The 15,263-nt window shown below is 34.5% G+C and overlaps 1 protein-coding gene across 3 annotated transcripts in view; it reads left to right on the forward strand.

Moving 5' to 3' along the window:
* Positions 1-15,263, forward strand: part of MDGA2 (MAM domain containing glycosylphosphatidylinositol anchor 2) — a 996,453-nt gene that overhangs the window by 834,499 nt on the left and 146,691 nt on the right. For all 3 annotated transcript variants that reach the window (XR_014312926.1, XM_082735224.1, XM_082735225.1), the window contains exon 15: positions 6,235-6,365. Coding sequence is in view for 2 of the 3 variants with exons in the window: in XM_082735224.1 (XP_082591350.1) it covers positions 6,235-6,365 (131 nt within the window). In the remaining variant the exon portion in view is untranslated. The remainder of the gene's footprint in view (positions 1-6,234; positions 6,366-15,263) is intronic.

Below are 15,263 nucleotides of genomic sequence, written 5' to 3' on the forward strand. Positions count from 1 at the left end.
AATAGAATGCAGTTACATCACACAGAAATATGTCCTGCAGTGGCCTTTCCTTTTGGCACAAGTTTGCCTTTCCGATGTACAAGTTTCCAGGACCAACGGGGCAAAAAAAATTGAACCACACTGAATATTTAAAAAGGAAAATAGATTGGCTATTGTGGACATTGCTGCTATAAACATTCGGGTGCATGTGCCCCTTTGGATCACTACATTTGTATCTTTAGGGTAAATACCCAATAGTGCAATTGCTGGGTCATAGGGCAGTTCTATTTTCAACATTTTGAGGAACCTCCATGCTGTTTTCCAGAGTGGCTGCACCAGCTTGCATTCCCACCAACAATGTAGGAGGGTTCCCCTTTCTCCACATCCTCGCCAGCATCTGTCATTTCCTGACTTGTTGATTTTAGCCATTCTGACATGGAGGCTTAAGTGGGTAGGAGAAGAATAAATGAAACAAGATGGGATTGGGAGGGAGACAAACCATAAGTGACTCTTAATCTCACAAAACAAACTGAGGGTTGCTGGGGGGAGGGGGTTTGGGAGAAGAGGGTGGGATTATGGACATTGGGGAGGGTATGTGCTTTGGTGAGTGCTGTGAAGTGTGTAAACCTGGTGATTCACAGACCTGTACCCCTGGGGATAAAAATATATGTTTATAAAAAATAAAAATTAAAAAAAAAAATTTTAAATTTAAATAAAAAAATAAAAGTAAAAAAAAAAAAAAAAAAAAAAGGAAAATAGAAAGATGGATTCAGAAAGCTACTTCTTACCATAGTGGATCATTGAGCACAATGGGAAAGTCCCAGAAAGTTCAACTCTTAAATGGCTCAAAGACATGAATGTTTTTCCACTATTCTCAGATTGCTGAATTTTGATATAGTAGTGAATCTCACATTAACCTGTTCTTCAGCTTTAGATCTTATAGGAGAAGCTAACAAAATCCAAAAAATAAGAATGATACAACTGATGAATTGAAAAAAAGGACCTGAATAAAAGATTAAAATAAGGAGGAGCTTTATGAGATCAGACAGGAATGTAGCATCATAAATAATAGCCAAGTAAAGATGACATTAGAAACAGGAGAACAAAATCCATACTCTAGAAATTAAAATCAGTATTATGGAGGACAAACCTGAGATTCTTTCTTATACTGAAGGGGAAAAAAATACAAGAAAGTAGATTCTGAAGCAAAAGTGAACAAGCAACAAGATAAAATGAAAAAAAGAAAGAAAGAAAGAAAGAAAGCTGGAAAACATTATGTATACATATGCATGTATTATCCCTAAATACAATACTAGCAAATGGAATTAACATAATAAAAGAGTACTATTCCAATACCAAGTAAAATTGGTTCCTGGAATACAATCCTAGTTCCACATTAAGAAGCGCACTAGTACAAACTACTGCATCAACAGAGAAATAGAGAAATATTATTGGACTATCTTGATATATGATAGTAAAACAGTGAGGACTAGGATGAAACATGATGTACAGTTTACATACTTTAACTCATTCTAATTTTCACCAAAAGCTTATGCCAGTTATTATTATCATCATCACTTGTGTGATGAGGAAATTGAAGCAGAGAGATTAAGAGACTAAGCCAAAGTCAGCCAGCTAGTGACAGGTGATGTTAGGAATGCAGGGGGTTTTGTTGTTGTTTTAAAAAGTACATATTTGGGGCACCTGGTGGCTCAGTGGGTTAAGCCTCTGCCTTCGGCTCAGGTCATGATCTCGGGGTCCTGGGATCAAGCCCCACATCAGGCCCTCTGCTCTGCTTCCCCCTCTCTCTCTACCTGCCTGCTTGTGTGAGCTCTCTGTCAACTAAATAAATGAAATCTTTAAAAGAAAAAAAAGTACGTATTCATATTTATGTGTTTGTGTCTAATATGAATATGTGTGCTTATGTGTAAAGAATTAGATAAAATTGCTCTAAAAATCTGAAGGATGAACTACTCTATACCATATAATTGTACATATCTTGATATACATTTAAAAAAATGACTAGAGCAACATACACCAAAATATTAAGGAGGCCACCTTTGAGAGACCAATTTAATAGTGATTTTTATATTGTTTTTCCTGTTTTGCAATGTTTGTGTGCAATATTCATGTAAACCAATGTATATATTATATGGAAGATAGATATAGATTTTAATAATAACATGATTATCTGTAAAAGTTATCAAAATAAGACTGTCTTGAAGCCACACAGTAGTTAACCGGCTCCAGATAAATCCTTCTGCTATAAACAACTATTAAAATGGGTTAAAGACAGTAAGTAATGGTTTTCAGAAAATAGAAGAGGCAGGGCAAGACTGAGATCTGTGAAAATGAGGTAATGTCTACAGGAGCCTTCCTCTGCCTGAGAATAATTCCTGGCCCTAACACAGAGCTCTTGAATTCAAGCAGAACATGGAGGTGCCACTGAGTTCAGGAAGCAGAGATGAGAGTACTGGGCAACTAAAGTAGTTAGAATCTATAAATCAGGGTAAAAGAAAGGAGGTATGCTGAGTTGACTCTAGAAACTTCTATAGGGTTCCACATGTCTTTGCCTAAAGGCTAAGTTATGTAATAGTAAAAAAAAAAAAAAACCCAAGGTTTACAATATAGCAACATATTGTTTTGTGGATTTGACAACAGAGCAGAGATGGGCAGGTCAAAGACTCCTGGGGGAAGAACAGTAGGGAATATTGAAGTTGAAGCCATTTTAGAGTGAAGAGATAGCCTAACAGCCTCTGACAACATTAAACAAACAAACAAACAAACAAACAAAAAACAAAACAAAACAAAAAGCTGGCTCTCCCTTAGGGTGACACCCTAAAGAACTGATCTCTGTAGACCTTTCCTTTAAAAGCTCAAGTCTAAGCCCCCAAAAGATCCACAGTCTAGACAGATTTGGAGGTTGATTCCCACAAACTTAACAAGATTCGGGTGACAATTTGGGCTTTTCACAGGTCTGCATTATTACTATAAAGCCAAGCCTATCTATACAAGTTTAATATGATGAGTCAGTAATGGAATAGTCTGTTAGAACAAAACTGCCTTCTTAGAATGATTATAAAACTAAATCTCCATAACGTAATGTCTACAATGCCCATTATTTAGTGAAAATCACCAGATAGACAAAGAAACAGAAAATGTGATCCACAGTCAATGAAAGAGTAAAAAAAATCAACCCATAAAAATGAAACTGAAGAGGACCAAACATTAGACTTAGGAGATAAAAAAATTTTTTTAAAAAGGTATTTTAAATATGTTCAATGACATTAGAGTAAATATATTGCAAGAATCATAGGAAATAGAGTCTTTATAATTGGACAGATAGTGAAGTCTAGCAAAGAAAGAGAAATTTTACAAAAGAGCCAAATAAGATTTGTACCATTAAGTAGTAGACAAGACATGAAGAATTTACTGGAGGAACTTAACATATTGCAGAAGGAAAAAAAATAGATAATAAACTTGAAGATAGACAAAATTTTCCAACCTGAAAAATGGAGGGAAAATGTTGGAGAAAAATGAACACTGCCTCTGGTAAAAGAATATCAAATTGCATTATATATATATATATAATTATATATATATATATATATATATATATATATATATAATTGGAGTCTGAAAAAGTAGAAGAAATAGATGAAGCAGAAATAAAAGGAAAGCTAAAAGAGATTCAGCAAACCCTACATAAGATATTTAGGCACACTGTAATCAAACTACTGCAAACCAAAGATAAGGAAAAATGTTCAAAAGCAGCCTGAAGGAGAAAAGAAAAAAAAAATACAGAAGGGAAAAAGATAAAATGATGGCTGACTTCACATGAGAAACCGTAATATAAAGAAGAAAATAGAACAACATTCAAGTGCTTAGGGAAAAATTGGAAGAATTTTAAGTCTTACAAAAACATGAGTGAAATGAAGTTATTTTTATATAAACAAATCTGAGAAACTTTGTCTCCAGCAAATCACCACTACAAAAAGTGCTAAAGGATGTCCTTCAGGCCAAAGGGACATGGTGCTAGATTGTAACTCAGAACTACAGGTAGAAATGAATACCATCAAAAATGGTAAATAAGTGGAAAATTTTAAAACTGTATGTTCTTATAATGTATAAAATACATCTTATAATGTATAAAATACATCTGACTATTCACTGTAAGGTGAGATTATATTTTAGGCAAAGGTAAAAAGATACAATTACTTCTAAAAATAGAAAGAAGACAGGTAAATTATTTATACTGTTGTAAGATTATTACATGTATGAAGTAAGATAGCGAATATAAAGTATCAGCTTTGAAAAGAAAAGAGGGAGGTCATAGTAAAACATGTATGCTGTATGGTTTGTGAGCATGAAGAAGGAAATACTGACTATAATTAGACTATGAAAAGTTATGAGTGCCTCTTGTTAACCCTGAAACAACTGCTAAAACACAATTAAAAAGAGACATTCAAAAATCAGTACAAGAAATGAAACCTTAAAAAAAAATCAGCTGAAAAGAAAGAAGGGAAGGAGTCACAAGGAATAAAAAGCAGAGGGGACAAGCAGAGAACAAAAAAGATAGTACACTTAATTACAAACATATAAAAAACAACAGTAGCTATGACTTAAATACTAAAATTAAAAAGACAAACACAGAAATTATGCTGAGGAAAAGTAGCCAGACACACAAAAAATACTTACTGCATAATTGCATTAATAGGAAATTCTAGAAAAGGCAAAAATCATCAGTTAGTCAAGAAAGTCTTATCAACAGTTGCGTGGCAAAGGAACAAGGGTATGAAGATTAACTACAAAGGAAAGTGAGGGAGCTTTCTGGGAAGATGGAAATGTTCTGTATCTTGACCGAGTAGTGCTTACCCTGCAGTATATACCAGTCAAAAGTTTATCGACCCATACATTTAAAATGAGATAATTTTATTTCATGTAAATTATATCTCAATAAAATTTTTTTAGGGGCGCCTGGGTGGCTCAGTGGGTTAAAGCCTCTGCATTCGGCTCCCGTCATGATCCCAGAGTCCTGGGATCAAGCCCTGCTTCGGGCTCTCTGCTTAGCAGGGAGCCTGCTTCCTCCTCTCTCTCTCTGCCTGCCTCTCTGCCTACTTGTGATCTCTGTTTATCAGATAAATAAATAAAATCTTAAAAAATAATAATAATAAAAATAAATAAAAATAAAAAATTTTTAAGTGTATCAAAATACTGATTGCTTAGTGATCAATATATCAGACTTTGGAACACTGTGGGTTCAAATTTTGCCTCTGCTATTTACTTACTGTATGAATTGGGCATATTACTTAACCATTTAAAGTTTTCTCTATAATAGAGCTTCATAGGATCTGGAGTATGTGTTCAACATATATCGTGTTGTATTAACATCATCAACATGACTAATATTTTTACTATGTGCAGAACTGAAACTGTTGAAAAGAGGTATATCAAATCATGAGACAAACGTATTCTCATTTTATCTTCAAATAATTTTTTTAGAAGAGAAAAGAGACTTGGTTAAAAAGTAAATTGAAAAGGAAATGCTAACTGGTAATATAGGACAGGGCATTTAGAGTCAGACTTTGCATAAGTCACTCGATACACACACAGGCTATATTAGTTTCCTGTCACTGCTGTAACAGATAAGTTACCACAGCCTGTGTGGCTTAAAACAACACAAATGCATTATGTTATAGTTCTAGAAGACAGAAATCCAAAATGAGTATCAGAGGGCTAAAAAGGTGTCAGCAGGGCTAGGTCCTTCTCAAGGCTCTAGGGGAGAATACATTCCTAGCTTCTAGTGGCTACCTATATTTGGCTTGTGGCTTCTTTCTACATCTTCAAAACCATCCACAAAGTCTCTTCTTTTTCTTTCACATGACCTTCTTCTCTCCTCTATAAATCTCCTGCCTCCATTTTATAAAGATACATGGAGTTACATTTAAGACCCACCACGATAATCTAGAATAATCTGCCTCTCTCCTCATTTCAAGATACTTAATTTGGTCACATCTGCAAAGCTGCTTCTATCATATAAAATAACATTCACAGATTCTAGGGATTAGGACACAATTGTCTTTGGAGGTCTTCTAAATGTCATAAAAGCAAAATTAGAAATAAGAGTGGAAGAAAGAAAGAGACATTAGGGTTCTGAGAAATTTTATTTTTAACAGTTTGAAAGTGTTAGGTCAAGGAGAAACGAATGTAAAACAAAAAAGAATATACAAAATAAAATTTCATTGTTATTTTTAGGTGTTCTAAATGTTTATCTGCGTTTGAAAGGGCAGACAACAATAGAGAATCCACTGTGGTCTTCGAGTGGGAATAAAGGACAGCGGTGGAATGAAGCTCATGTGAATATATATCCAATCACTTCATTTCAGGTAAGAAAAGAACAATCATTTTTGTGAAATGACTGCTGCACATGAGCATAAAGTTAAAGGCAGAACTTGAACAAACATAGAATATGGAGGTATAGAAACTCTGTGATATGGGCATCACAAAATGACAGTATTAAGTTTTTCTTTAGTTTTAAAAGCTGTTTTATGAAGAGAAAATTCCCCTTTTCTTTATTAATTAAAATCTATCAAATAATATGTTTGAGTAATAGTCTTTCAAAATCCAAATGACTTGCTAGGAGAAAATGTAAGCCATTTCTGTAAAATCACATAATATTTTGTTTACTAAAGATAAATAACATAGGTTCTTATAATAATGAAAACTGGATAGTCAAAGCTCAATTAATCTGTTTTAATTTTACTTGATGGAATTTTACATACTTTAGTAAAATGTGTCTCCCTGAGGTAATGTCATTTTAGTGATTTATCACTTTGATGACCAAAGTCAGAGAACTTCGAAGTTCTTTTTCTTTGTTTTGATATAGAAAAGTAAGTGTAAACTGAATTAAGAAAGTTAGCTACAAATATATAATAGAAATTTTAATGACTAAAAATGGCTAGTATGGCTTGAGACAATATTTCACAAAACTATTTCAGTAGAGAAAATAATGTGATTTTAGTGATTTTATTAGCTATATATAGTATGTGTGTTTTATATACTCAGGTTGGGTGTTTTTTTCTACCATCAATTTCTTCAATGTACTTCAAGACATACACACACACACACACACACACACACACAAAATAAGTCCTTAAAACAATAGTTCTATTACTGTTCTGTTCAGGATAGTCCTTTATTGCCATAGACATCAATTTAATAATTGAGCACTTTCAAGACAATCACTTATTACTATAATGAACAGTTCAATAAATACTTTTTGAGCTAATCCTGTGTGCCAGGAACATTGCTAGGTTGAAGATCTAAAAATGATTGTTTATTTCAGATTGGTAGAAATATACACATAAACACTTACATTGCATACTGTAAACATTGCAGTAATAGAGGTGTGCACAAGGTTCTGAGCACACCCAACCAATGAAAAGAGTATAGAAGAAAGTCAAGTAAAACTTGTGAAACTAGAGCCAAGGAGGGGGATTGCAAAGCAGAGAAGAGCTAATATTAATATTGCAGCAGAGATTAGAGTAAACAGACACTGATGTACATAGGATTTGCCTGAGAAACAGAAAAACTTTTATCTGCAATTTGGTACATAAAGAGAAATCAGACTGGAGTGAGCTGAGGTTAAGGAACCCATGGTGCTTGGGTAATGGGGGGGGTCATTGGAAGATTTTGCTCTGGGGATGACAGGGTACAGTGGTCATGTTGCTGGCTCAAAGAGGTAAAACTGGATTGACAAACCAGTTAGGACCTGTAAAGTTCACATAAAATGTGTTGAAGGGACAAACTAAGGAAGTGGTATAAAGAAAAAAGGATGATTTCAAGATACCCTTAGGTGTAAAAAACAGCAGAACATTTTTTGTTGTTGTTATGTTAGAAATTTGGGAAGCAGCCATAAATGACTTAAAAGTCTCTAACTAGGGAATCTGGGGTAATGCTTGTGGTACACATTACCTTACATAACAAAGAGGAAAAGAGACAAACTTCAGGGATAAATATGATTACTTCTGTTTTGGACATGTTGATAAGATGCCTATAGAATATCCTTTTTAAAATGTGGAGGTTGTTGTATATGTTGATCTGAAGCTTTGGGGACATGGACATTCGTGAGTCATTGGAGTGCATGTGCTACCTAGAAATGTGGAAGTGGTTGATATTTCCAAGGGAAAGTGTACATTTGTAAGGAGTGATTAAATGATGGAATCATACAGAACACTAACCAGTAATATGAACTATGGGAGAAGAGCTCAATCCTAAGTAGTATTTTTCAGTATGTTTTAGTGTTAAAGAGAAGGAGATCAGGAAAGTTTGGTGCCCACAGAATTTAAAGACCATAATACTCAAATAGTAAAGCAAGCTGAGTCCAGTGGGCTGGTCATTGCAGAGAATATCTGTTCTTGAGAGATTTGCATAAGGTAGTAAGGAAATTAGGAAACCAGCACCTGAACTAAAATTATTCACTACACTGCACCTGGGTGGCTCATTTGGTTAAGCATCTGCCTTCTGCTCAGGTCATGATCCCAGAATCCTGGGATCGAGCCCCATGTCGGGCCCCCCACTCAGCCATGAGTCTGCTTCTCTCTCTGCTCTTCTCCCACTGCTCATGCACTCTTTCATTCTCTCTCTCAAATAAATAAATAAATAAATAAATAAATAAATAAATAAATAAATAAAATCTTTAAAAAATGATTCACTACTCAATTAATAGAATGACCTACAAGCAGATATTAAATTAATATATTTCTGCAAAGTTATTTTATTCTATATTTTTTCATAGAAAAAGCATTAATTTTATTTTGTTCATTTTGTTCTTGCAAGGGAATGTTTCTGCATTCAGGATGTCACAACAGAGAGAATCCAGAAGGGGAACATTGACGGGGTTTCATAGAGGAAAGAAATGAGAGGCAGTGGGTCCGCTCTAAGTTTGAGATTACAATCTTATAGAAAGGAATTGCTTTTCTTTGTTATTTGGCCCATCTTCCTCCCCTGTGTTTTGATACCAATAGTGTTGATTTAAAGAAGGGATTTCAGGACCTGAATTAGTCTTTTGTTACCGGAAAGGATGTGGTCAGTGTAAATTCGGAGTGGAACATTTTTACAACTACGAATGACAACAGATTTTCTGTAGCCTCAGGGACTTACATATTAAACTCACAAAAAATAAATTTGTAAGAATGTTTAAAGCAGATGTTCAATGGTGTTTAAATAAATAAAGCTTTTTCATAATAGGCCAAATCTTGGGAGAACTCTCTTCACTATAATCCTTCCCTCATTCCAACTGAGAAATCAGACTGGGTTTGCATAGTTGGTGCTCAAAGTAGTTATCATTTCTAATGCTTTTTGTTCCTTTTTGTAGATGCATATTTCCATCTGGTATCAATTTTATTTTGCTCGAAGGACTTCTTTTAACATTTATTGTAGTATGGGTCTGCTAAACATGAATTCTTTTCACCTTTTGTACTTCTGAAAAAGTCTATCTCACCTTCATTTTTTTGAAAGATATTTCCTCTCTCTGATTGTAGTATTCTGGTTTTTCCTTTCGAACTTTAAAGATGTTCTCCTGTCCTTTTGTTTGCATCATTTCTAAGAATAAATCTGTTGAAACTCATATTTATCCTTCTATATGTAATGTGACCAGTTCCTTTTAAGATTTTCTCTTTATCATTGGTTTTGAGCAATGATAACTGTGACAGGCTTTTATGTCATTTTCTTCATTTTTCATGTGCTTGTGGTTCATTGATCTTGGATCTGTGAGTTTATAGTTTCTATTAAACTTAAGCATTGTCTGGCTAATGTTTCTTCAAATATTTTTAGTTCCTCCTCTTCTCCTTTGAGGCTCCAGTCCAACACCTTATGTATGTATGTAAGACCCCTTATTCATGTGCATACATATGAGGTGTTATATAGCTGATTAATGCTTTTTTAGTGTTATTTTTACTTGTGTTTCATTTTGTATAGTTTCTATTCTGTCTTCACATTCACTAATCATTTCTTCTGCAATGCCTAATCTTCCTTCAGTCAGTCACATTCAGTGTATTTTGTATCTCAACCATTGTACTTTTCATCCCTGTGCGTTCAACTTGAGTCTTTGAAAAAATATTTTCCACGTCTCTAGTTAATGTTTTGAGTATATGAAACCCGGTTATAATAGGTGTTTTTTTTAATTAAAATATATTTTTTAAAGATTTTATTTATTTATTTGACAGAGATCACAAGTAGGCAGAGAGGCAGGCAGAAAGAGAGGGGGAAACAGGCTTCCTGCTGAGCAGAGAGCCAGATATGGGGCTCAATCCCAGGACTCTGGGATCATAACCCGAGCCAAAAGCAGAGGCTTTAATCCACTGAGCCACCCAGGCGCCCCTGTAATAGGTGTTTTAATATCACTGCCCACTAATGCTAACATCTGTGTCACCTCTTGCTTGGTTTTGACTGATTTTTTTTTTCTCCTCATTACAAGTTATTTTTCTGCTTCTCTGCATGTCTGGTAATCTGATTGGGTGTCAGACACTTGGAATTTTACTTTGATAGCTAAAGTTCTTATGATTTTATAAAATACAAAATTTGCTAGTCATTTTTATATTTCTGTAAATATTCTTGAACTTGTTTGGGATGTAATTATTTGGAGACAATTTAATCATTTTTTGGTCTTGCTTTTAAGCTTTGTTAGGAGAGACAGAAGCAGTGTTTCATATAGGGCTAATTATTTCACACTACCAAGGCAAGAGTCTTCTGAGTACTCTGTCCAATGCCCCATGAATTATGAGACTTTCCAACCCTCGTGTGGGCTGGGTACTTTTACTTTAGCGCATCTTTCTGATTTTTTCCCAGTTCTTGTGTAGTAACTACTGCACATTCATGTCCTGAATGTTGCTAAATACTTTAGGGAGACCCTCTGATGATCTCTGTAGCTCTGTCCCTGCTTGTATTCTACCCTGCACACTCTAGCTGCCTCAGAGTCCTTAAACTCTCCTCCGCTCCAACTCCTCCGAGATTTTCTACCAAGCTCTATCTTCTGCTTGCACCATTGTCTATCAATTCTGTGTAGGGCACCATGGGGCTCACCTTTCTGATTCCCATCACTCATTGATCATTGTTCTTCATTACCTGATGTTTATTGTTTCATATATTTTGTCTAGTTATTTGGTTGTTTCAGATGGAAGGATAGATCTGGTTCCTGTTCAATCTGTCTTGGTTGGAAGCAAATCGAAGAGGAGAAGTTTTGGTTTTTGTTTTCTGGGTTTTTTTTAAATTGTTTAAAGAGTATCAGTTTTTAATGAAGTATTGTAAATAGCTTAAGTATTTAGTATTAAATAGTATTAGTATTAAATAGTATTTAATTTAGTATTAAATTAGTATTAATTTAGTATTAAATAAGTATTAGTATTAAATAGTATTAAGTATTTAAATAGCTTAATTTAAATTAAGCTATTTAAATTACCTGTCAAAAATAAGATAAATAAAGTCATATTTTTACTTTGGATTTCTATGTTCTTTTATTCTTTGACACTAGGTCTGTTGTCTAAAGACTTACTGTTATTTCCTAAGACTTGATTTTTAAGGAAACATGAAACACAACTACATCAGCCTACCCCATATTTTGCTTTTATTTTGTTTTAGTTTTGAGATTTTTGTTGTTTTGAACTTTTTTCTGACAAAGCATTTTTTAGTCAAAAATCATTTGTAAACTGTCGAGCTTTTCAAAAATGCTTGCTTTGGTGTGTGATACCAGGAAAGCACAGTAAAAACTGTACAGAATATATTAGCATATAAATTAGGTTTTGAGAAGTTTTAATATTACTCAAATGTAGCTTAGTGGCATTGTAGAATGTCTTTACTTCAAGTGGAAAGGAGATCTCCTACCTCTTGGAATTTTAAATGAGATATAAGTGATTTTGAGCCTCTGCTGCACTGACACTTAGGTGGTTTTATTTGTTTGGGGTTGCATGCATTTAAATTATTTTGATTTATAAGCCCTTTAAAACACAACCACTTGCAAAGTCCTTTGTTTGAGTGTGTCCAATTAGTTTGCTTAGCTGAAAATAAAATTGTGTAGTACTTCTCAGGGTAAATAGAAGTTTTATCCTACTGAAATTCCCTTTGGGGCTCTTTGTCAAGAATTAATATAGCGTGTTCAGTGTTGTTTGTGATGCAAATATATTTTACAGGATTTGGAAAGATTATAGCAAAATTTCCAAAAAAAACAAAATTGAGTGTTATTTTAGAATGTTACTTATAACATACCTTACACCAAGAAAAATATTTAACCATCCTCTTTAATGCTTTTTTTTTTAAGATTTTATTTATTTATTTGAGAGAGGGAGAGAAAGCACGAGTCAGGGGCAGAAGCGGAGGGAGAGGAAGAGGGAGAAGCAGACTCCCTGCTGAGCAGGGAGCCCATGCTGGCCTGGATCCCAGGATCCCGAGATCATGACTTGACTGAAGGCAGTCACTTACCTGACTGAGACACCCAGGGGCCCTGCTTTATTTCTTTTTGTAGTATATTCCAAATGCTTTCTAGGGGAAAAATATAGAGACATTTTGAGACATCAAATACAATCTTTATGTTTTCTTTGTTTTAGGTGAAAGAAATTCTGGAAATCTTCTCTAATGTCCTCATTTAAAGATTTCAAAATGATGTTGAGACAGTATCTTAAATCACTTAAATCCTTAACATTAAATAAGGATTGGAAACAGATTTTAGTTCTGTTATTGCATTATGCCGCCCTCATACTTGTCTCTCTAATATTAATAATAATCTGGAATATATTGTCCTCCTTACTAGATACCACATGTTCATGTAGATATATATTTGGCATTCTAAGCCAAATTCCAGGGCCATTATATAGACATGGCAGTGGCTCCTAAAGTAACCATTAGAAACATTTTCCAATGTTAATAGCTATTTTCAACTTTATCTGTATCCGAGCTTTTCCAAGTGATGTACTCTGTCGGTTTTCAGACTTCCTCCTTAGACTCTGCTTGCCTTAACAGTAATAATCAGATGCAATATTTCTCTTATCTTGAAGATAATATGCTCTGAACATTTGCAGAAGGCATCATTAATGCTGAAGACACATCAGAAGTGCACTGTATTCTCTGACTCCCCCCATCTACTTTCCCTCATTAGTATAGCATGGAGTTCTTCCTTCCTTCCTGAGAAATCTATATCAGAACACAGGTTTTATAGCATCATCTCTATCTCTATACTGATGTCTATAAGATTTAAATCACTATAACATATTTAAGAAATGGGCTAAACTAATTTTCTGTAGTGTCATTGTACTAATACAAATCCACACACATTTTATTAACCTCCCCTTTGAATATACCCACCAACAGTTAATTTTCCGATCATGCAGTATTTTCTACATACTAAGTTTAGGAATTGCAAGCACACACTGTGAAAACATATAGAATTTTAAACTTGTCATTTTAGTTAAGGGAAAACATTTAAATAATATCAGTGCGATAATATGTAAAAAACAGGTTTTCCATAAATTGAGCCTCCTTCCCTCTTTTTAGAAAACCTAAACTTTAACATTTTCTTCCCAAGTGTCTAGATGCCATTAATTTCTTCTTCATGGCAATTAAACCAGATGCATTTCAGAAGTACTGCAGAGGAAAGGAACATAGTTTTATCCCTGAATGTAATAGTAATCAGAATCATGGCAGTTCTTCATAAAATTATGACAAAACTTAACCTATTAAACTAGAGAGCATTTCTTTTCTTTTTTTTTTTTTTTGAGAGCATTTCTTTTCTAAATGAATAAAATTCAGGGTTTTTTTTTTTTTTTTTTCATTGCATACAGACTACAGCTTCCAAGTTTAGAAATATTGTAACAAACTGTTATAGTTTCCCCTTTTTATGACTGAAAGAAAGATGTTTGTCACCAAGTATTTTTTTTATAGTTTATATAGTTTTTTTTAATTTTTTTAAGATTTTATTTATTCATTTGACAGATATCACAAGTAGGCAGAAAGGCAGGCAGAGAGAGAGGAAGGGAAGCAGGCTCCCTGCTGTGCAGAGAGCCTGATGCCAGGCTTGATCCCAGGACGCTGGGATCATGACCTGAGACTAAGGCAGAGGCTTTAACCCACTGAGCCACCCAGGCCCCTATATAGTTTATTTTAAATACAAGGCAGTGTAGCATTTTATAAATATAATTTATCCATCCCTCAGCTGTAGACTGTATCATATTTACACCCTCTCCTATTGCCAACAGTGATAAAATAAACTTCCTTATTGAGATTACTTTGTGCTCATGTTAGACATTTTCTATGGACTACATTTCTTTTTTGTTTTTAATTTATTTTCAGCATAACAGTATTCATTGTTTTTGCACCACACCCAGTGCTCCATGCAATACGTGCCCTCCTTAATACCCACCACCTGGCTCCCCCAACCTCCCACCCCCCCGCCCCTTCAAAACCCTCAGATTGTTTTTCAGAGTCTATAGACTCTCATGGTTCACCTCCCCTTCCAATTTCCCTCAACTCCCTTCTCCTCTCCATCTCCCCATGTCCTCCATGTTATGTGTTATGCTCCGCAAATAAGTGAGATCATATGATAATTGACTCTCTCTGCTTGACTTATTTCACTCAGCATAATCTCGTCCAGTTCCATCCATGTTGCTACAAAAGTTGGGTATTCATCCTTTCTGATGGAGGCATAATACTCCATAGTGTATATGGACCACATCTTCCTTATCCATTCGTCCACTGAAGGGCGTCTTGGCTCTTTTCACAGTTTGGCGACTGTGGCCATTGCTACTATAAACAGTGGGGTACAAATGGCCCTTCTTTTCACTACATCTGAATCTTTGGGGTAAATACCCAATAGTGCAATTGCAGGGTCATAGGGAAGCTCTATTTTTAATTTCTTGAGGAATCTCCACACTGTTCTCCAAAGTGGCTGCACCAACTTGCATTCCCACCAACTGTGTAAAAGGGTTCCCCTTTCTCCACATCCTCTCCAACACAAGTTGTTTCCTAGCTTGCTAATTTTGGCCATTCTAACTGATGTAAGGTGGTATCTCAATGTTGTCACCAAGTATTTTTATAAACACTGGAAAGTTTGTATATATATATATATATATATATATAGTGTTTATATATAAAACTGGAAAGTTTGGCCAAGGTACATTGTTTAAATGGAATATGTATGCATTTTATTTTAATTACCTACTTTACAATCAAAAACAATATACAGGAAAAGGTATCTCTCTAAGTCTTAGTCCAGAAGCCACTTATGAGAGTATTAGAGT

The sequence above is a fragment of the Mustela nivalis genome (genome assembly GCF_964662115.1).
Source record: "Mustela nivalis genome assembly, chromosome: 6".
NCBI classification, from domain to species: domain Eukaryota; kingdom Metazoa; phylum Chordata; class Mammalia; order Carnivora; family Mustelidae; genus Mustela; species Mustela nivalis.